Genomic DNA, 22,626 nt, shown 5'->3' with positions numbered 1-22,626 from the left:
GAGGAGTGTCTACCAACTCCGGGAAACATGCTTATAATAGTGAGTTGGTGAAAGTCCGGCAGGCATGCAGAGTGGATGTGAGGAAGATTAGGCGGCTGAACCCCCAGGGCTCCCAAGCATTTGCAAACGCAGAAAGGCCTATACAAACTGGGTCAAGCATCTAAAGTTATGAGAGACCAGAAGGATGCGGAAAAAATGCTATTAGCAGTCTGCTGGAAGAACTAGATGTATGTGGGAGCTTGTCAATAACAGGGGTAACTTTAGGAAAGCACACATGATAGGCTGCGTGACAGAGGAGAGTTGGGTAGGCCACTACTCATCAAATTTTGCTAAGGGGAAAGTCTCGAAGGCCATCGATATCCCCAGAAGGTCCGGGAGATGGACATTCAAATTTGATGTGGTAGAATTAAGATCTATGATCATGAAGTTGAGCTCCTCCCGTGCGGTCGTCCCCAATGGCATTTCTAATTTTGCCTTAAAAGCAAATCCAGATGCCTGGGCGGAGGTCGTGATGGTACTATTCGAACAGATAATGAAAACCAAATGGGTGCTGGGCTCATGGCGCGATGCATGGGTGGTGCCGACATTGAAGAACGGCGATAGGGCTGATACAAAGAACTATCGCTCTTCTTGATTCTCTGGGTAAACTGTTTGCTTCTGTGGTCCTTCGGGACCTATTAGCTCGGGCAGTTCACTATAGGATTCTGGACCCGCGACAGGCGGGCTTTGTCAACGGTGTTGGGACCTCCCTAAACACAGAGCGATTGGGAATAAATCGACAATCTATATGGCCTTTTTAGATCTGTATCAGGCCTTTGATGGAGTGGATCGTAATCCGCCTGTGGGAAAAGTTGAGAAGGTCGAGTTGCCCCTCAGACATTTTTGGAGGCTATCCAACCCCTTATATAAGGAAACATCCATTCCGATCCGGCTGGGAATAGATGGGAAGTTGTCAAGAAGGATCCGGCCGTTCTGTGGGTTGTAGCAGGGCTGCGGCCTGGCCCTATTACTATTTAGCCTCTACTAGTTTGATTTGGGGAGCTCACAGGAAAACATCCAAGCATTTCCACCCAAGCTGAATGACAGTGATCTCCCGTGGTTACTATACGCTGATGATAGTTTTTTTTCTATCAACCAGCCATTGGCCTTCAGCGTAGGATCAATGCATTTAATGACTATCTGAGTGCCAATGGGATGAAAATGAATGCAGAAAAAATCACGAGTTTTGATCATGACATCGGCGCAATAAAAAGGTCCCCTTTAAATGGAAGGTGGAGGAAAGTTTATTTAGAGATTGTAGAGACGACTACTTACCTTGAGGTTGTAATTAATAAAAGTATAAAGGAAGGCGCATACCTTGGTATGCTGTGAGATAAATTGATAAAACGTACAAACCAAGGTTTAGCCATTCATAGGGGCCTTTTCCCCTCATACCGGTTACGTTTTCAAGACAGAAGGTGATGCACACACTTACCTATGGAGCAGAAGCACTCCTTAATTTAGTGTGGCAGGTATGGCCGCTGATGGAGGGGTATTTTTGGTGGAGAATATTATGATTTTCAAAGTCCCTCCCCATAGCTATCATCTGCCATGAGTTGCGCTTGCCTTCCATGAGTTCGATATTGCAATGGAAATCTGTTTCCTTATACTGTAAATGCCTGGCTAGTGATGGTCCACTTGCTTTCTCGATTTTGAGAACTGGGGGATTGTCGAAGGAGAGAATGCAGACTACATGGTTTGTGGGTATGAGTTAGATGCTGCGGCTGCATGAAGTGGATACTGAACTGTTGATGACAAATCCACTGAAAGTTAAGATCATGACATAGAGGGCAGATTGGATTCAGACGAGTGAAGCTATCATTGATCCCTGGACATTTAGATGGTGGAAGGAGAAAAAGGGGTTAAATGATCTTCCCATATATCTTCAGAAATTCCCTTCAGCCCTCTTTAGAGACCTCCTTTTAAGTTTCCACCTTATCATGCCAACACGTGAGGTACAGTTGAAAAGGCATCAGATTGGAGTGGACAGTGCCTCCTGTACGTATTGCACAAACAAAGATCAAGTGGAATCACTGTTCCATGTGGTGATGGAATGCCAAGTGTTAGATTAACTCCAACACTGTATTTTGAGGAACACATGGGAAAGACTAGTTAATTGGCGATGGGGGATCAATAGGATTGGCTGTTGATGTGCCGATGACTGGAGTTGGTGTTGGGAAGCTTACGTTGGTGAATCTTCTATTGGGACTGAAAGTGGAAAATGGTATAGAGCTTGGTTGAAAGCTAGGAGCAATAGATCTGATATTTCTGTGTTGATATTTTATTCTGAAAATATTCTTTTTATTTGCTGAAATAATGAAGATCCTGACTGTCATACATGGATATCTGCTCTGCCTTTTTTAGTTTGATTTAAAATCTAAAAAAAAAAAGTGGAGAAATTGTGATTTATGTTTGGAATTATGTAATGTTTTAATGGGACATAGAAGATGCTGTTAAAGGTTTCTTTTGCTTTGATATGTTGGCATGAAACCAATAAAACCTTTAATAAAAAAAAGAAAAAAATATATATATAGCCAAATGTCAGGCTCATCACGCTGGATAATTCTGTGTATTTGTGAATGTTTTTCTTTGGAAGGGAAAGATTCAAAAGAGAGGAGTGGCAACCAATTCCCTCTGCAGAGAGGTGTACCGGTGCAGGACAGTTGTTATGCAGCAACTTGGCCTTCAATACATACTTTCTCGAACATTGCTTTCTGGACACCTTGTGTGGTCATGACGCCGGGTTTGGGAAAGTTGTTTTACACAATATAAACCAGTAACACAATTCTCTGGTCCCACCTCCTTCCATCTAGCTACTATGCGAGTCAATAAAAGTTGAGGAATCTGTGGGAGGACACAATCAATTAGATCAACACATTACTTACATCTGGTAATCTTTTCTACTGGATGTTTATCCCATGGATTCCTCATTGCCCTCCCAGGCTATCCCTCTGACTGTGTGTGGGGTTTTTAATATACTTCTCTCTTTCAATGCCGATGTGGCTTATGTATCCTCAAGTCTGCTGTGCGAAAGAGGGAAACACTGGAACTGAGTCAACGGACACAGTGTGTGCTATTGATACCGACGTCCGTCCGAGTGCAGGGATGGAAGCCGCCAAGGGACATCAACCGGACGATGCACGGCAACCCCAGCTGTTATAAAAGTTTCCAAAACTGCAAGCAGGATATCTGTATATCAAAGATGAGGAATCTGTGGCAGGAACGTCCAGTCGAAAGAACATTATCAAAGTTAAGTAATTTGTTCTTTCTTCTACTTTAGGGAACAGAGTGATGGGGCTAGAGTAGGGAGTTTTATGAATAAATAAGTTTATAGCCAAAACTACAATGAGTTGTCCCTCTCCTGATACTGACTTGCCACATGAGCATTATCTTTTTCGTGCCATAGCCGAGATTGAAACGCATTATTTTTCAGCTCGGCTATGGCAGACTCGATGGGGAGGCAGATGGGCCTGGCAGACCATTATCTAGGATCATAAGAAATGAATGCACTTTAGAGGGGGTTTCTGCAAAAGGAGATACGGCTGGGGAACTTCATGCAATGCACACTAAGTACAGCTCCCATACAGGACATAAAGCGGAGAACTTAGCATTTCTAAACTCCCTGCCCACTTCGATGTCTTGTGAAGTGATCGCCGACTTAGACGCTCTGTTAACACTTGAAGAAATTCTTGTGATATCGAGTTGCTACCTTCTGGGAACGGTCCAGGTTCGGATGGCATGTGTGCAGAATTTTTATAAGCAATATTTGGCCATTTTGGACACTCTGCCTCCTTCAATAATGGATGAGTTTTTTTGTGCAAAATGCCTCCTTCCTTGCTTTCTATCAGAGGCGATAATGTTAGTTCTCTCAAAGTCTAACGAAGCACCTGAAGAGTGTGCCTCATATCGACCTTTGTCCTTTTTGAATACTGATACTAAAATCTTTGCTTGTGCTTTGGTGTCTTGATTGCAGCTATTAATGCCATGCATAATACATCCAGACCAATTTGGATTTATTCCTGCTCGATCTACCTCTTTGAACTTGTAGCAACTATTCAATGTTGTATCTTTAGTTGATACCAATGTTTCTGTGGTAGCAATGCTGATGGGTATTGAGAAGTCCTTCGACTACGTATCATGGGACTTCCTTTTTGATGTGCAGGATCACAATGGGTTTGACCCTCAATTAATGTCGCTAACACATTTTTATACTCCAAACCAGTGGCTAGAATAAAAATAGGAAACATTAACTCTTCGCCATTTCAGTTGGGTAGAGGAGACGGGGAGGGGTGACCGCATGTGCCTCCCCTTTACTCCCTAGTAATGTAGCCTTTGGTAGATGTCACACATAGGCAGAGCCATTGTGGCTTACGATTGTGTGGTGAACCTGAGGCAGTCTTTTTACGCGGCATACACACTCCTGTACATGCACAGCCCTGCTGTCAATCTGCTCTCAATTATGTTGGACGTCTGTGTTTGTAAGGCATTCAGGCCTAACAGTAAACTTGTCTAAATCTGTAATCTTTCCCTTGAATGCCAACATGACAAAGCCGGACTCCGTTGGACGTCTCGGGGAACATCATTACTGTGTTTGACTGTGTCTAGAGAGCTCGCTTAGTTTTCTGATAACCTAGGTGCATACCTCACGACCTTGCAGTTGAAATTAACTAAATGGCGGTCTCTACCTATTGCTTATGGTCAAGGTAGCGTTGCTCAAAATGCCCATTATGCCTAAATTATATAACTTTTTGAACATATCTATATGGCTTTACTGACATTGTGACCCACATCTGCCAGTTCGTAGTCGCCCTCTGTGACACTCGGTCCCAATTGGTCTGTCGTCTTGATTTACCCATATCCTGGGATCTCGAAGTACCTTTCATCCAAGGTTCTCTTATGCTACTGGTACTCTTTCTAAGTATTTATTGTTTCCTGTTACTGTGCAAATGGTTGTGTACTTACATCCGCAAGTAATATGAAAAGCCTTCCAGAATGACTTAAATGTTATATTTGATGAAAACCACTCAAGAGGTACACTGCCAATATAGCCCTCTTTGTGCTACATGTTCCCTCAGAACCTGCAAGTGGATGAGACTGGAGTAAAGCTCTCATTGGATGGAATTGTGGGGGATACATTTAAATCGCACCCTGTTGTTTTTATTGGATTGTATTTTACTGCCTAGAACTGCTTTGCCCTACATCGTTGTGTGCATGTCCCAACCAAATGTGCTTCAGGTTAGCTGCGAGAAGCCACCCCCTTTATGGACTGTTCACTTGCCATACATTTCCGTTTTGGCTCTAGCAAGTGTTTTACTGCTTCGCTCGGCGAGACTGGCTTCAGCATGTAGAGTTCGCAACTTTAGGCGTGCCATGCACTGCCTGGGTCCTGTGTGAACCGTAGTAATATTAGAATCTGCTGACTTGCTAGAAATTGTATGTGCATAGGTCTGCTTCATGTTGCAAAGTGCCCTCACCGAGATTTTAGAACGTAGTTTGTGCCATTTTATGAGAAACTTGTAAAACAGGTTGAAACTGTCTTAAGGCATTGCATACTGTTGTCATTGAAGGCCCACCCCTTCCATAGAAAACCAGAGTTAGTTGAAGGTATAAAAACTATGTAAACCCAGGAAGGAAGGTGGCTGAGCTGTGTACAGCCCTGTTCTGTGGATTGTTTGTATGTTGCTTACTAGGACTGCCATGAAAGACGTTTTCCAATCGACCACGCGATTGGATTGTTGCTGTATGGTGATTTTTCCACTACAACGGTCAACAGTGAGGATTTGTCAGTTAAGGTGGATTCCGAATACATATACATATATAAGCTAAGAGATGCTACCTGGTTCTAAAAAAAATTAAATGGAGGGATGGAGGTTGGATGTTCTACCCCCACAAGCCCCCACAAGAAAATTAGATAAAAGAGCAACCCAAAGTAAACCCCTCTTTGGAGGCAATGATTAAAATGTTCTAAAAAGACAACTGTATGGATACCACATTGGATAAACTAGGAAAACATGTATGTAAGCTTGAAAAATAGTTTGAACTAGGATTGTCGGTGGGGAGGAGCTCCAAATTCTTTCTTCAAGAGCCAAATGGACTTTTTTCAGGATATCCACACAAAATACATTTTGCATACAAGAGAATACACCCTTTACATGGCAGTCATTTATATGGTCAGTGGTTATTCTGGAAACATTGCATGGTTTGGGCTCTCTAGGACAGACCGACTTCCAGATTAGCAAAATAAATAAATGGCTGGGTTGAAAGTGTGATGGCATTATCCAAATAGTGGGTGAGGCCCTGCTGAAGAGGGCAGCACTCTTATGGACCTGCTTTTACAGACCTGCTTGGATAGTTTAAAAAAAATCACTGGAGGGGTAAATTCCTTATCAAATCTGAGTCTGTAAATGTTTTTGCGGTGGTCCGTTTTTCACCTAGCTACATTATATCAAACATATCTGATTAGATGCTTGCCAACTATACTTAGTGCACAGTTGGACTAAGGAGTGAAACCAACATCTGAGCTGCTATGGTTTATACACACTACATAGTCTCCTGCCGCACTGTCCCGAAAAGTAACAAAGGTATACTCTTTATGCAAAAAAGCTTCCACAGAAAGGCAATCATAAACCCTCTGCAATCATCTAAAACCCATAGCAAATATGCCCTAGCTAAGGAAAAACATTAGATATCCTTTTTCTGTGATCTAAGGGCAGTCAGTTGCTAGCTGACAGTCAAGTATTTTCTGAACAGTCAACCTCGCCACCATCCAAGGAGGCAGGAAGTGGATTACAGGTCCAAATACCTCTGAGCTGGTCAGCTTTTTATCTCCATTGACAAATGGCTGGGTTATGATGCAAGACGACCATAAATGCCTAATATGCTTCAACAATATCTTCCTGCCACTTCCCGGAGTTTGGAAGCAACAGTGATGCTTAACCACAGTAACATCACCTCAAATCTCAACCTAGACAAATAGAGATGCACTCTTCACTGCTGTCCTTGACATCATTAACTTCTCCTGTGTGCCTTCTCTGATAATGAATACATCCCTCCTCATAGTAATACTTGAAGCTAGACCACCTACACAGTAGACATGAGAATAGATCTAATGGGAGTGACTGGAGCATGGTTTACTGACAATTTACCAGCATGTCATACCCTACTCCCCGTGGTACACAATCCTCTAGTGAATAAGTCCATAAAACAGGGTTGGAGTCTAGTCCTCATAAGATCAGCCGTCTCCTTTGTGCCTCACTCCCATGCAGAACTTTTAAAGCTTAATGTTGAGACATCATGATCCTAGTGACATCCTGGTTATAGGGCCGAATTTCATAAAGAAAACTAGGACCATTTTATGATCTGCCTTTCAATTCTAATAAGAACCTCATTATTTCCAACTGCAACGTCTGGTTGGACTGCCCCAGAACACCTTAAACATGCTCAATTTAGGTTTTCATTCTTTAAAACGTCTAAACTACAACTTGTAAATCTGAAATCCCTAAAGCTCCTACTCGACAAACTCTTTATGCAACTTGAAAAAAAATGAATGCTCTAGCACATGCCATAACCTAGAAATCTAAAACCGCTGTTAAAAATACATGATTGAACAGACAGAAACCTTTAGAAGCGCAAGAATGTCTAGGATGAAAAATAAAAAAATAATGCAAAGTAGCTTTTAGACTTTGAGACTGCCCGCTAACTATTGAGGGAAAGGCTCCACTACCACTATCAAAGCAGCAGCAGATGGGAAGGAGACAGCCGATCCCAGCTAAGCAGATCTCAGCAACCCAAGAAGTAGCTGTTTTTTTTTAAGCACACTCTGCTTTAAACGTGAGTGACGGGTGGGGGCTTGCTGCATGCATGGAAACTGATGGCGTGTAGTATAGTGTAGCATAGGTTCATGTGACATAAAGGTTACACTTGCTGTTAACCCAGAACCACCACTTGTTCTATTATTTATCTTTTCAAACATGCTCTTTGCCCACATGGCAATGTTGTTCATAGGTGTGATGTTATATCTGCTTTTGCTTTAGCTTGTATCATGAGCATAAGAACCCTCAAGAGATTGGGGGAGGGGGGTCATATTAAATGCATTAACGTGATAACTCCTCTTTCAAGGGTATAATTCCGAGTAATGCGTCAGAGAGGTATCTCTTTGAGTCCAAGCACTTTACAATTCCTGGCTGTATATGTTTAATCATGTTGATGAGCACACAAACCTAGGTAGGCCTGTCTTTTACCACTGAGACAGTCTAGGGTGAATGTTGACATGAATGACTGATGATCAAGGGTCTATTTTCACAGCCTCAAACGAGGTGGAGATGAGAGGCTCATGGTCACACGTAATTCGTAGGCAATCAAGACAGTATATTTTGGCATACAGTGTTCTATCTTCCCCAGGGTATTCTGGTTCAGGTGATCCGTTATGAGCTGGGCCTGTTGTTTTTACTTGCTATGGTATGCTGGAAATGTTTCTTTATTTAGGAAATGTTTGCTTCCAGAACCAAATTCCTTATATTCCATTTTAAACACTGATTTGATGGGAGGGAAAGAAACTATTATCTCGCTGGGAGTTAAGATGTTTGAATAGTATCCAATCTCTGAACACCACAGTGGACTTGCTGACTGCTAATCCCATGGCTGTTAAGAACAAGCTTTGGTTAATGGATTGGTTTAGCATTGGGCTCGACTGCAATAAGTATACGTTATTTGATCATTTTAAAAACTAAACAAATACCTTGAATTCCATCCCAAAGTATTTAAAGCTTTTTCCCGAATGCTGTGTGGCGAACTAAGATTTCGGCTTAATTTATACCCCAGCAAGGAAGTTTTATGTGCTTGTCAGAAATTGGATAACGGTTTTAGGTTTTATAAGGATGTAACATCATTTGAGACGTTGAGCATTTATTAGTAGATTGTCCTGCCCTAAGGGTTAATGGGCAATGGCATCGTGATTGTTTTTTAGGTGTTTATAGAACATTTACTGATGAGGATTGGTGGTCCATACTTGAGCTGGTAAAAAACGAGTCCGGTAATGGCTTTTAAATCTTTTAAAGAGCTTTCGCTTTAGGGCATTTGCCTTCAAGGAACTAAGAAAAATGGTGTGGTTTTATCCCTAATGGTGAAATGAAATGTGGGTTCATATTTATCTATGTAGGTTTGGGTGCATTATGGATACATGTTATTACTTGTTTTAATACTTTCTGGTGATTTTTGTAATTGTTATGCATTGGATACATCAAAGGTTTCCTGTAAACCAAATCACAAAAAAAATATATATATATTCTTTCGTCGGTGCCCTTCTGTATTCACTCCTAAACTGCATTTTGTTTTCTGGTCAAATTCTAAATCTCCTCCTACATAATTTTCACACAAACATACATTGCTACAGCCAGAGCAAGCAAACTTAATAACAGCACTCCCACTCAAATGTATTATTTCACACCCAACGTGCCCTTTGGATTGCCTTCATTTCCCAGTTCCTGAAGAAAATTATGACACTATCTAGCGCTAAAAGTACCACTCTGGAATCCTTTTTAGTGTCCCCAATACTTTATTGTTGATAGTGTGGTTGATGAGGATGGGCAAGCTTTTAGAATGCAGATGTGTTAACTTGATTGGGCCTTTTTTTGCAGTATTAGCGGTTCTTGCATTCAGTTTTCTGTATATCTTGAGACCATAAAACTTGCAGAGTGCGAACACCCTATGGATCCCAAACTTCCTTGCAATGTGGACACTGCTGACTTTCTTGGAAACACCCATGCTCTCTACCGGAATCGTGTTGTGGATAAGCTAGACTACGCTTACGTCCCGCCCCCTTTCCTCCATACTGCATGGGCGTCCCTCGCGAGGGACGGGAGACAAAACTTTTTTCACCAGAACAATCTTCTTCCCCTCTAAATTTAGAGGCGCGGCCTTGGGAGCATGCGCTGCCTTGACTCCGCCGTCTGGTGCCACACCTCAGTCCCCTTTTCCGCGTCGACGGGAACGGACCGAATTCACCAGCACTCCTGGGTTTGGCTTCGGCCATGTAATTCCACTCACGGATTCTTCCTCTATCTTCTTTTATCAATTAGGTACTGGGTCCTCAGACGCCACAGCTTCTCCCCGGCGCATGTCGACTTCGACAGGGTTCAGCAGGTGCCCATCCTGCAAAAGGCTCTTCCCGACTTCAGATGCCCACTGCCTACGTTGCCTTGGCCCAGATCACGGTTGGCAAGCCTGTTTGGCATGCGGCTCGCTGTCCTCGAAAGCGCTGAAGAACAGACTAGCCAGGTGGAGGGAGCTCTTTCAGCGGTCTTCTTCTGAGGATCTTAAGAACTTCGTGAAGCATCGATCCAGGCCTGAGTTAGGGCCTATATTTTCATCCGCACCCCGAAAGGGAGGCTCCTTCCCAGGGACTCTCCTGCGTTGGAGGGACTGGTCAAGTCCTTATTCCAACACAGGGCTGAGGGGTCCTCGGATTCTCCCGGTGTCAGGGTTGAGGGGCCGCTAGGCTCTGTTACCGGGCTTGCGCCCGAGGGGCTCCTCCCTTGTACCGGCATCATGGCTGAGGGGCTATGCCCGGTTACCGGCAGTACGTCAGAGGGGGCGCACCTGAACGCAGCTCTAACGACCCCCAGGTCTAGGTTGCCGACTTCCTCCCGTAACTCCCCGCCCACAGCCAATCTCGTTTTAAGGCGGGGCTAGCTGAAGCCAAGCTCGTGTACACCCTGGCACACATTGATACCTCTGGATGTGCCATCTGTATTGCCACGGACATGAGACATGGCCTGGCTCCGGGTAATCAAGTTCAACCTAGATGTCCAGGAGCGCATTCTAGATCTGCCATTCGAGGGCAGTGACCTCTTTCACTCCAGCACAGGTGAGGAGCTGTACAAAAAGAACAGCAGCTCTCAGATGGCTAACTCTTTTTCCATACTGACACGCCCAAAATGTACTCCCAGTTTCAGCAATCCTCGGATAAGGGTCGCTCATCTGGAGGCTTCTGCGGCTTCCAGGAACGGAGGTACACTTTTGGCGATGGAACTTTGCGGAACCCTGGGTCCTGTCAGTAGTCTACTTAGGGTACCGTCTACCTATTCCTGCCTCTCCTCCTCCCTCTCCTGCAAGTTGGGACAGCAACTCTTTTGGCAGAGATTCGGTCGCTCGTCCTGAGCCAGGTCGTGGAGGAAGTCCCAGCCTCCCAGTGAGGCTTGGGCTTTTACTCCAGGATCTTTGACATTCAGAAAAAGAACCAGTCTGGCCTGAGAGTTATACTGGACCTTTCCACCCTCAACCGCTCCTTACCTCTTCAGAGATTCAAGATGGTGACGCCAGCTTTTATTGCTGAGACATTGTGCAGGGGAGACGAGACTGGATGTGCTCCCTGGATCTGAAGGACGTCTATCTGCACGTCCCGATTTGGCAACCCCATCGTTCTTTCCTCCGGTTCAGGATCATGGGCTGCCATTTTCAGTACAAGGTCCTCCCTTTTGGCCTCAACTCGGCCCCAGGGTCTTTACCAGACTCATGAATGCTGTAGCAGCCCTCCTCCGGGCTCAAGGTCTCCATATATATATATATATATATATCCCCCTAGCTAGACGACTGGCTCGTCAGGGCTACATCTCTCCTTCCATCCACTGATGAACACGCTAGACGACCTGGGCTTTTCGCTCAATTTCAAGAAGTCGCAGCCGCAACCCACGCAGTCTTTGACCTTCCTGGGCCTCATCTGGGACATGCGCTCCGAGAGGGTCTTCCCTCGGAAGACAAGATCTCGGCCATCAGGAGGGCCACATCCCACTTTCTCAGCGAAGCGCTACTTCGGCTTGGTGTTATCAGCATCTCCTGGGTCTTTTTGCAGCTGTGCTGTTGGCCATCCCCCACACAGACTAATGATGAGGATTCGGCTCCACTTCCCAGCGTTGTGGAACCAGGAGATGGGCTCTCAGGCCGAAATGATCAATATCCCCATCTCTCTTCACCCGGACCTCTCATGGTGGTCCAGCGACTACAACCTGCGGACGGGCAAGCCCTTCAGGCCCCCCGTCCCACAGGTGACGATTACCACAGACTCCTCCCTAGAGGGCTGGGGAGCCACCCTGGAGGACCTCTCGGTCCACGGCACGTGGACCCGTCAAGAACAAGAATACCACATCAATTGGCTGGAACTGAACGCCATCTGGTCAGCGCTCAGAGCCTTCCTCCCACGTCTCAAGGGAAGGGTTGTCCTCATCCTGAAAGACAACTCGACCAGTATGTACTACATCAGCGAGCAAGGGGGGGAACCAGGTCCCCTTCCCTGTGCAGACTGGTGATCAACATGTGGGAATGGGCCTTGGAGAACGAGTTTTTCCTCATGGCTGTCCACCTTCCGGGGAAATCCAACCTGGAAGCGGACAGGCTCAGCAGTTTGGGAGCGGACAACTACGAGTGGCAGCTGAACGACCTCGTTGCACAGGAGATCTTCCACAGATGGGGCCTCCCCCCAGGTGGATCTCTTTGCCACCAGGCGCAAGAAGTGCTCCTAGTTCGCCTTCTGGCAGGGGCAGGGCCTAGGCTCCCTGGGTGACGCCTTATGGATCCAGTGTAACGTCATGTCAGCATACGCCTTCCTGCCCACTCCACTGATTCACAGAGTGCTTTGCAAGTTCAAGGAGTCTCACCAGCTCAACGTCATTCTGATAGCTCCGTGGTGGCCAGCCAGGCCATGGTTCTCGGAGCTGCTCAGCCTCTCGGAGGTCCCTCCAATCCACCTCCCGACGGGCCCAGCACATCTTCTGACACAGCAGGGGGTCAATGTCATCCACCCCGCCCCTCAGAAGCTGCCCCTCACAGCGTGGTTCCTGAGCAAGTGACGCTCAGCCACCTCAACCTATCCCAAGCCAATCTGGAAATCATACAGGGGGGCTAGGAGCAAGGCTACCAGAGCCCAGTAAATGGACCACGTTCTGCCACTGGGCACACTCCAAGGATATCGACCCGCTGGCTTGTTCATTGGGTGACATGCTGTCCTTCTCGGCGCACCTCCCCAACTCTGGCGTGCAGGTGGACACCTGCCGCACATAACTCTCAGCCATTGGGTCCTACAGGAATTCAGAGGAAGGGGTCTTCTCCTTCTCCAACCTGATCGTCAAGAGACATTTAGCCAGACTTTCTAGACTCTACCCACCCATCAGGAAGCCACACCCCATGTGGGATTTGAACCTAGTCTTGGGCGCCCTCGCGCACAAGCCATTTCAGCCTATGGCGTCCGCGGACATCAGGCTGGTCACCATCAAGATGGCCCTAGTTTCGGCCTCACATCGGCACGCAGGGTCAGCGAGATTCAGGCCCTTGACGCCTCAGACGTACACTATCTTTCACAAGGATAAGGTAGTCCTGCGGAACCATCCGGCATTTCTACCTAAATTGCAATCAGCCTTTCACTTAAACGAGGAGATCGTCCTTCCTACATTTTCTGCTGACCCGAAGGCCGAACCTCAGAGTTCTGCACTGCCTAGTTGTCAGGCTTGCCCTGAAATTCTACCTGGCCAGGACCAAGGGCTTCCGCAAGTCAGATGCCCTGTTCATCACATTTGGAGGTGCCAGGCCAGGCTATCAGACCTCCAAAGCCTCAATTTCCTGCTGGATGGTTGCGGCCATCAAAGAAGCGTATGAGGGCCAGCATAGACCCCTTCCGGTGAACATGCATGCCCACGCGGTCAGGGCCAATGCAATGGCCATCGCCATGTCCCCTGGCAGGTCATAAGCAGGGCGGCCACATGGGCCACTCATCGGCTTTCTGCAAGCATTACTGTTTGGATGCCGGCGGTTCTCCGGAACCTGTTTGCTTAAGGAGGGTCTCTTCTCCACCCTGGAGCTACATTCAGTTGTAATCGCCCGTGCAGTATGGAGGAAAGGGGACGGGACATAAGAGTAATTAAAGTTACTCACCGTAGTGACTAACGTACTATAAGTCCATAGTCCCCTTTCCTCTATACGTCCCACCAGCCTCCCCCCACTAATAATCTGGGGTCATTAGGCAATGGTAAATCTATTGTCGAGGCTTCTTTGCGGACTGAGGTTTGGCGCCGGAGGGCGGAGTCAGAGCAGTGCATGCTCAAAGGGCCGCGCCTCTAGAGGGGAAGAAGATTTTCCTGGTGAAAATGGTTCTGTCTCTCGCGAGGGACGCCCATGCAGTATGGAGGAAAGGGGACTATGGACTAAGAGTACGTTGGTCACTACGGTGAGTAACTTATAATATTCCAGCAATAATTGATGGTGCACAGTGTCGCCAATAGGTCCTTGAAACATTTTTGTCCTATTCATTCCTTGGCTTTTTATTTCCTCTCTCGAAACGACCGAGGTGGAGTACGAGAAAGCAAATGATGTACAATTGAAACAAATTACTTCCTTTTGACAATGTTAGTCTGTCTGGTAACCACTTCCCTTCAATTCACATTTGTTTGTCTTCTTGCGCCAATTGAGTTCCGTAGTTGAAGAGTCTGGTGACCACTCATGCATCCGCACTTCGTGTCTGCTACCGAAAATGTAGCGTCAGAATATATCCTGTTATAATGCACAAGCAGATTACCTTTTGGATATTAGCTACCACACAGTCTAGCTTCCCAGGAATGTGATTTTCCTTTTTGATGTCTGACAATACAAGACCTAGCTTTGCCACATACATAGTTGCTGGCTATTCCACACCGCATTAACACCAGAAGTTCCACTAAAGTTATATTACCATCTCCCACCTATTAGTTTTGCACTTCGAGCATTGTGTATGCTATTGATTATCTCAGCTATTGCCCTTTGTCACAAAGAGCAATGTTTGTTGGATTATCGTAATTTGAGGCCTGCTCCTAGTTTGAGTTCAACTGTCCCTTTCTTTTTCTTTCACAGAAGAAACCGCCTCAGAGTGATGACCCGTTCAACGACGATGAGCGTGAGAGGCTGCAGGTGGAAACGTTGGCCAAGAAGTTCGAAGCCAAATATGTGAGTTTAAACCACATCTTTTTGTTCAGACATGCCTGCCTCCTAACCCCTACTCTCTCCTCGCATTCCTCTAATGGTGAGGTGTAAGCTCCTACAGAAAGGTTGAAATCGAAGTCTGTTATTTCTAGCTTAAATAGACTTTTTCCCTGGGTATCTTTGAGAACTATTTTAAATGTTATTTGATTTGAAATGTTATTTCTGCCCTTCATGTCCATTTTGCTGTAATAATGTCTGTACTTGCCCTGTAGATCACTTGAGCTGTGACTTTGACCTTGATAAGAGCGCATTATGCGTTATATGGTATTTATTTAGCGGCTACTGCCATTGGTATGGCCTCAAAGCGCTGTGGGGGTGAACTCCCTTCGAGGGCCGAAGTCCGAGATGTGAGGTTTGAACAAGATTTCTAGACCACGTGTGTGCATTTTGTAGCCAGCACGAAGGTGGCCAAGTCCCTGATGACACCCCCACCCTCTACTAATTGCATGAGGGTCACATTCATCTTGTGAGAGTGTGGCTTAGCTGGGACACCCGCGCCCCCCCCCCCCCAATGGCCCCCCCTGGCCGCTCTCACTCCCGCCATTAGCGTGGCAAATTCTAGAAAGTTCAGCCGAACCAGGTGGGTGAGCAGTCTTAAATTTGGATGCGTAATTGCCCTGTCCTCCACATACAATCACCCAGGAGCCCTCCCCTCGCCAGCCTTCCCAGCTCCCTCCCCTCGCCAGCCTTCCCAGCTCCCTCCCAACCGTCACGTGCTTCAATCTGCTGCAACTCAGGGGGTATAGCTGACAGAAAAGGAAATCGATGTCCCACACAAGCGCTGGCCCTCCACCAGACGCTAATAACAGTGCAGACTGGGGAGAGGAGACTCTGAAGCTCCCGACCCCCAAGAAACCGCAGCAGGCTGTGTGGTTCTGGCAACTCCTCTATCCAGCCAGTGGTATGTCCTCATGGGGTTGGGCAAACCAGTCGACCATATGCTGGAGGACTGATGCCCAGTAGTATGCCCAAAAATCAAGCTCCTCGATTTCCCCCCCACCCTTTGCCTGCCAGCATTGCAGCGTGGCAAGAGCAGTCCTTGGGTTCCTCGGGTTCTACCCCTTCCAAAGTAACCTCATGAGGGTAGTGTGAGCAACCGGAAACTAGCGCTACCCAAAACCATTGGCATTTCTTGGAACACATACAACAATCTTGGCAGCATGATGATCTTTGCCAAGGCCAAATGCCCCAGTAAAGAAATTGGGAAGTGAATCCATAAACTTGTGAGGCTCTCGAATGGTGTTAACTTCCCGACATTCTGGTTGTACATCCAGCCACAGTCAACACTTATACTTATTCCAAGTACTTAAAGCAGTCGGTCGTCCCCTCCATCCCAGGTTGAGCTAGATCCATGCTCGCTTCGGTCAGCAACTCGTACACCGCTGACTTGGACTTGTAAACAACCAGGCCCGATAACTGGCCAAACTCTTCTATTGTCACTATAGCCTGCCCCAAGTTTATCTGAGAATTCCAGATATATAACATGTCGTCGTACATGGATATAAAGTGACTGCCCCCCCCCTGCCCCAAACCATCCGCCTCATATATTGGTGTCGGAGCCTATACGTTCTCCCCCGGGGTTCAATAATGAAATAACGAATGCAAATATTAACTGGGACAAAGGGCAACCCTGTTGTGTCCCTGCCTACCCACCCGGTGGGGGCCAGGGGGGAAAAGACCCCATTCACCCGTACCCTAGACGAGGAGCCAATGTATAGCAGCTTAACCCAATCAATAAAGGCAGCCCCCAGTCCTGTTATTTCCAAGACCAGCCATTGAAATGCCCTTGAGACTGAGTCAAAGGCTTTGTAGGAATCCAAGCTGAGCACCGGCAACCTCTTTTCCGAGAGTCTGTACCTATCGAGGATCAGAAGTAGCCGCCTCTAGTTATGCATCATGGATCTCCCAGGAATAAAACCTGTCTGGTCAGGATGGACTAATAAATGCATAACCAGCATCAACTGGCCTGCCAGTATCTTGCACACAATTTTCACATGTACATTAATTATAGACATGGGGCGGTAGAACGCGTACGGGTCTCGTCCTTCCTTAGGCAAAATTATTACCAATGCCTCCAGCATGGATTCCGCCCAGCCCCCCACCCCTGACTTAGCTTCTAACGGGACCATAAACAGTTTAGGGGCCAGAATTTCACTATATTCCCTATACACGTCCATTGGTATCCAGTCTATGCCGGTTGTCTTCCCCCTTGCCCGAGTTAATGGCCCCCCAACAACCTCCTGCAAGTAATTGTCCCCCCCCCCGCCCCCCAACCGGTCACAGCGTTTCTCTGCTGCTCGTCCAGCGCTGGCAAGTCTGCATCCTTCAACCACAGCCTTGCCCGGTCACCATCAAAACCGCCTGCTCCTGATAAAATGGGCCATAGAAATTGCAAAAAGTAGCGCAGATCCCATAGTCCTCAGTGGCCAGCGACCCTTCTGGTCTCCAGATGCCCTCACATCTCTTAATCCCGCCCTCCCTCCTAGCCACAGGCCAGGAATGTACCTGCTTTGTCCCCCTCCGAGTGCTGCCTGGACACCTACCCAGCATAGTGAAGAGCATCCAGCTGGTCCCTAGCTCCACCTTCGCCTCCTGCAACATCTCGGCCTGTTTCTTCCCCCTGGCCCGGTCCTGATTGAATCGTGCCACCTTCAGTTCAAGGTTCTTCACTTCATGACCAAGGATCCTGAGGTCCCACACCCTGTGGACGTCATCGAGCCCCAATTCTCCTCCAGAAACGGACAGGTACTATCACGCAGCGACACCCTGAACCCACCATCCTCTAATATCTGGTTGTCAAACCTCCACATGGGAATGGGCGAGCATCCCTCCTCCCCAAATCTACCACTATGGGTGAGTGGTCCGACAAGGACCTATCCAGATATTCCACCCCGGTCACCCAAGCAAAGTTTTCTTCCCCCACAAACGCATAATCTGGGAGTAGGACCCATGGACCGGGAAGAAGTAGAAGTTAACTGCGCTCTCTCCCGTGGATCACCATACAGGCATCCATAAGGTTAGGATCCCCCACTATCCTTGCCAAGGCCGTAGTCCCTGTACCCAGCTGCTGGACCGCTGCACTAACCACATCAAGTGTGGCATCCAGCAAACAATTGAAATCCAAGACCCACAGAGACCAGACATCCTGAAATCACACTGATACATCCTGCATGTAGTTAAAGAACTCCTCTTGTGCTACATTAGGGTCATAGGTTCCCAACATAAACACTGAGGTGCCCATCATCTCCCCCATGTACTGTCCTGTCCCTCTTTATCCACCAAGGTCTTTGACACCTTCACCGATGCTGCATCTCTGATCCATACCAGTACTCCCCTAGCATAAGTCGAGAAGATAGTACTGACCATCACTCCTTCCTACCTCCTATGCACTCTCAGCAACCCAATCTTGTCTAGATGCATAGGCACCACAAGATAAAAAGGTGGGGGAACAGGGAGAAAGAACAATAATGGTCCTACTAGGCCTTGTGACACTTGGATTGTGCAAGTGCAGCAACAAGAAGGAAGAGGGGTGGGGGGGGGGGGACTGCCGGTAGGGCAAAATGCAAAGTCGTAGGGTGGGAAGGGGAAGTGCAGGGTAAAGAGAGAGAGTGCAAGTGAAAGAGAGGCAACAGGAGTAAGCACATGCATGCTAAGGTGAGGGCAAGTGCCAGAGATTGCAGGGGGTGAGGGTCCATAAGATTAAGTGCGAGCAGAGAGGTGAACTGGGCTGCGGGGGCGGGGGACTGGTGCTCTGTAAAACTCTGAAGGAGCCAGGCAGATGGGAGTGTTAGCAGGGGAGAGGGAAGGAAGAACAGAAAAGGAGGGTCTTGATAAGCTTCTGGAACTTAAGGAGATCCGGCTCAAGCCTGAGCGAGGCTGGGAGACCATTCCAGAGGGAGTATCCTGCGGAGGAGAGAGATCTACCCCCACTCTGCTTAGGGAAGGGTCTGATCCACAGTGAGTTGGAGCTAGAAGACCGAAGGGCTCCATTATGTAGGTAATTAGGGAGGGAGAGTTGGATGTAGTGGGTCCCATGCCCCAGAAAGCCTTGTGGGGGATGCAGAGGGTCTTGAACCTGATCCTAGAAGCATCCGGGAGCCAGTGGGGAGATTTTAGGGCTCTAGAGAAGCGGTCCCTGGGCTTGAGGCCAAGGATAAGTCTCAAAGTCCTATTCTGAATTAGTTGAAGGGGGCAAAGGAAGATTGAGGAGGAGGTTGTTGCGATATTGCAGCCTAGAGAGGAGCCTGGAGACATTGAGTTTCTGGAGGAATGGAGGAAAGGGAGAATGCCTCTGAGGAGGTGCAGCTGATAGTGGATCTTCTTTGCATGGTCCGCAATGTGAGAAGAGAAGGAGAAATAGGAGTGAAAGATGACAACAAGGTTTTTTGCCTCACAAGAGGGTGAGGCGAGGGGACCCATAAAGTGTGGCCAGAGTGTAGGAGGGAAGGAGTGAGCTGGGGTTCCAATGAGAAGGATCTCAGTCTTACTGGCATTAAGGCAAAGATCATTGGCAGCACACCATACCTGAATAGCAGTGAGACAGTCTGGGATGAGGGAGGAAAAGGAGGCAGTAGAGGGAAGCTTGAAGGAGAGCGGCTGTAACGCTCACCTGTTATCCACAGGGACGTCGCTCAGCCTGTTCTGACCTCTTACGACCTCAAACCCTTCCCTGGAGTCTACTCGACTGGAGACTGGGCCTGAAACACAGGATTGGTAGAATTTAACTCCCTATTGTCTCTGTGTGCTTGAACCCCTTCTTCCCCGGGGTCCAACCCTTCCCTTTGATCCACAGCTCACCTTGTTTTCTTGGAAAGTGTGCTCTCAGTCCTGCTTTCAGCGCAGTGGCGCGTTGATTGATGTGGGCTCGTTGTGTCAGTCTAGAAAAATGGATACCTCTACTGTGTGATCGCAAACGTATTTTGGTGGCCGTGGGCCAACTGTCTCATGCACTATATGACAGAATATAGGTTTTCGAGTTTGCCAATGAACGCCCATTTTGATGTAACAAGAATCGCCATTTTGTTTTCTAACCATTGCTCATTGCTTTCTGTTCCTATTGCTTCGCAGTATATTTTCTGCTTACACTGCTCAACTGTAAAACATTTTTGTCTGCACGTAAAAATGACAAGGCCGCAGGGCTGTGAGGATATCAAGAGTTCGTTGACACACAACGTAGGCAGCGCCAGGAAGAATGCCCAACTCCCTCCCGAATGTAGCCTTGAAGCAGAGCTGCAGGGCATTTAATCATTTTGCAGCTGCCAGCCAGTCTCGTTATATGATAGAATATGTTAGAATAATACAGCTAAAGGCTTGAATTATGCTTTTCTTACGGTCCCCCTTTGCTGAGCCCCGCTAGAGCGTGTCGGCTCCCAGGACACGAATAGCACCTAATAGATAGCAAGGTCTGGAATGCAACTTCCCCCCAAACCCCCCGTATGTAGCTCGCTTCCAAGAACAGAAGCGCTGTGTTCTATTCAACAACTGAAAGATGCCTCCGCACTCGTAAATTATTACTAGAATAGATGTTTGAAGGTGTCATAGTTGTCGGAGATGTCCATCATCACACCAAGTTCAAAGAAACCCAATAAAAGGGGGGTGTTAAACATGTCATAGCTGATTGTTTGATATGCATTTTGTATATATGTAACTGATGTACGTAATTCACTCTGTTGCGTCCCTCGAGGTCTAGAGATGCACGTCGCGGGGCGTGAGACCGAGTTGGCCAACTGAGACTTTTGCTTTGCAATAAACCCTAGCTTTGGGAATACAACTTCGGGTCTGGCGTATCTATCGTGTGGTGACTCGCCTTGTTTCCATAGACGTTAGGGACCCCTAGTTACTTCACAAGCAAGAGTCCGACAGGTAAGTATAATGAGTCTTTTGAACAGTTCTCTAACTTTGTTCCTTTCCTTCCTTAGATGATGGACGGTGTCCGGGATGACGACGTGCTGCTGAGATGAGTAGCGCTGAAGGTGAGTGAGGGCGCGATGCGACCCTTTTGTATTTGTATTGAACTGAGTTCTTTTTCTGTCTCTTTTAGGTGCCGCAACGTTTTCAGCGTGGATGCCGGTTATGAAGAAGAAATGCGGTGAGTAAGCGCGGTATGCGGCGCCTCTAGATGTTTCCACGCTAACATGGAGTGTCTTTTCCCTCTTGCAGATGGATGAGAAGTTCCAGAGACAGAGTTGCCCCAGAGCGGCTGGGATTCAGGTAATCATTTGAAGCTCGGACAGTCTTTAAAAATAAGCTAAGATTTGCCGAATGCTTACTAATGCCTTTTTTCTGTTCTTTTCCCTTTTCCTTAGGAAGCGGCGTGCCGGGATGGGAATGACACCGCTGAAGATGCCCGCAGAACAGGAGGAGCGATGAATGATGGGCAGAAGCGCCGCAAGGTAAGGCTGTTCCTAACAGTGTTCTTGTTCTTGCAGGAGCTGAGCGCAGAAGAAACATGCAGGCCTACTGGAGACCGATCCGAACACGGTGAGTTTCACGCTGCAGGTGCAGAAAACACACAGCATGTTTCTCAGTCTGGGTGTGGCTTAAATAGTCTCTGGGTATCCCAGGTGTTTCTGGGCTGAACCACACCCAAAAGACTAGACTGCACATGTAGTTCTGGGAACCGAAATATGTGGGCGCATCCATCTTGTCCCCATCAATGCACTACAAGTCCAATCCCCATTGTTATCCTATGGGAGTGAGGGAGTGTGGTGCCACAAGCGCCATGTCTGACTCCAAGTAGGTCTTTGGAGGGATGGAGAGGCCCTTGAGGGCCATGTAGGTGATCGTGGCCTGGCTCCAGCCTGACATCTTGGAGGGCTGGGGACATGAGGGGCAGGAATCATGACAGAGGCGTGTTGTCCTCATAACACTAAGTGAGGAGAAAAGGAGATCAGGGGGGCAAGGTACATGTTGAAGAACCACGGCGAGAGGATAGAGCCTTGAGGTATGCTGCAGGTGGAGATTGTGAAAAGGGAGAGGAAAGGGCCAAGTTGAACCTGGGAAGGTTGTTTGGAGTGGAATGATGTTAACCAGTCCAGGGCCAGGCCTGTGATGCCAAGGGTGTCACAAAGCCTTTTTGGCAGGATGGCATGATTGGCTGTGTCGAAGGCAGAGGAAAGATCCAGAAGGATAAGAACGGATGGAGAGTTGGAGTCGAGATTTGAAAACCAGTCTTCACGGGTGTTCAGTAGAGCAGTTTCTATGTCTATGGCTGCTCTGAAGCCAGACTGGTGGCCATGGAGACAACCAATAGATTCAGTATGTTGGATCAGTTAGGAGATGACCAGTTTCTCCAGGTGTTTGCCCAGGAATGGGGTAATATGGTAGGGCGGTAGTACACGGGGCAGGAGGGGCCAGCAGAGGGCTTTTTGAGGAGAGTATGCACAAGGCAGCGCTTGAGGAGTAGCAGGAAGGAGCCAGTGGCAAAGGAGTGATTACAGAAATCGGCCAAGGCTGGCGCAAGGGAGGCAATGCTGTCCTTGATAGTTCTGGAGGAGCAGGTGAGCACCTGTTTGGGGGAGACTTTCATAGAGTACTTGTCTAAAGACCTCATCCAGTGCTATGGGCAAGAAAGATTAGAGTATGAGG

General features: G+C 47.5%; 1 protein-coding gene across 2 annotated transcripts in view; it reads left to right on the top strand.

The window, feature by feature from the left end:
* Positions 1-22,626, top strand: part of UBN2 (ubinuclein 2) — a 1,320,634-nt gene that overhangs the window by 133,655 nt on the left and 1,164,353 nt on the right. For both annotated transcript variants that reach the window (XM_069652705.1, XM_069652704.1), the window contains exon 2: positions 14,911-15,003. In XM_069652705.1, the coding sequence (XP_069508806.1) occupies positions 14,911-15,003 (93 nt within the window). The remainder of the gene's footprint in view (positions 1-14,910; positions 15,004-22,626) is intronic.

This window comes from Ambystoma mexicanum, chromosome 3p, assembly GCF_040938575.1.
Source record: "Ambystoma mexicanum isolate Mex_15411 chromosome 3p, UKY_AmexF1_1, whole genome shotgun sequence".
NCBI lineage: Eukaryota > Metazoa > Chordata > Amphibia > Caudata > Ambystomatidae > Ambystoma > Ambystoma mexicanum.
Note: the sequence above shows the minus strand (reverse complement) of the source record. Positions and strands in the feature narration are given on the sequence as shown.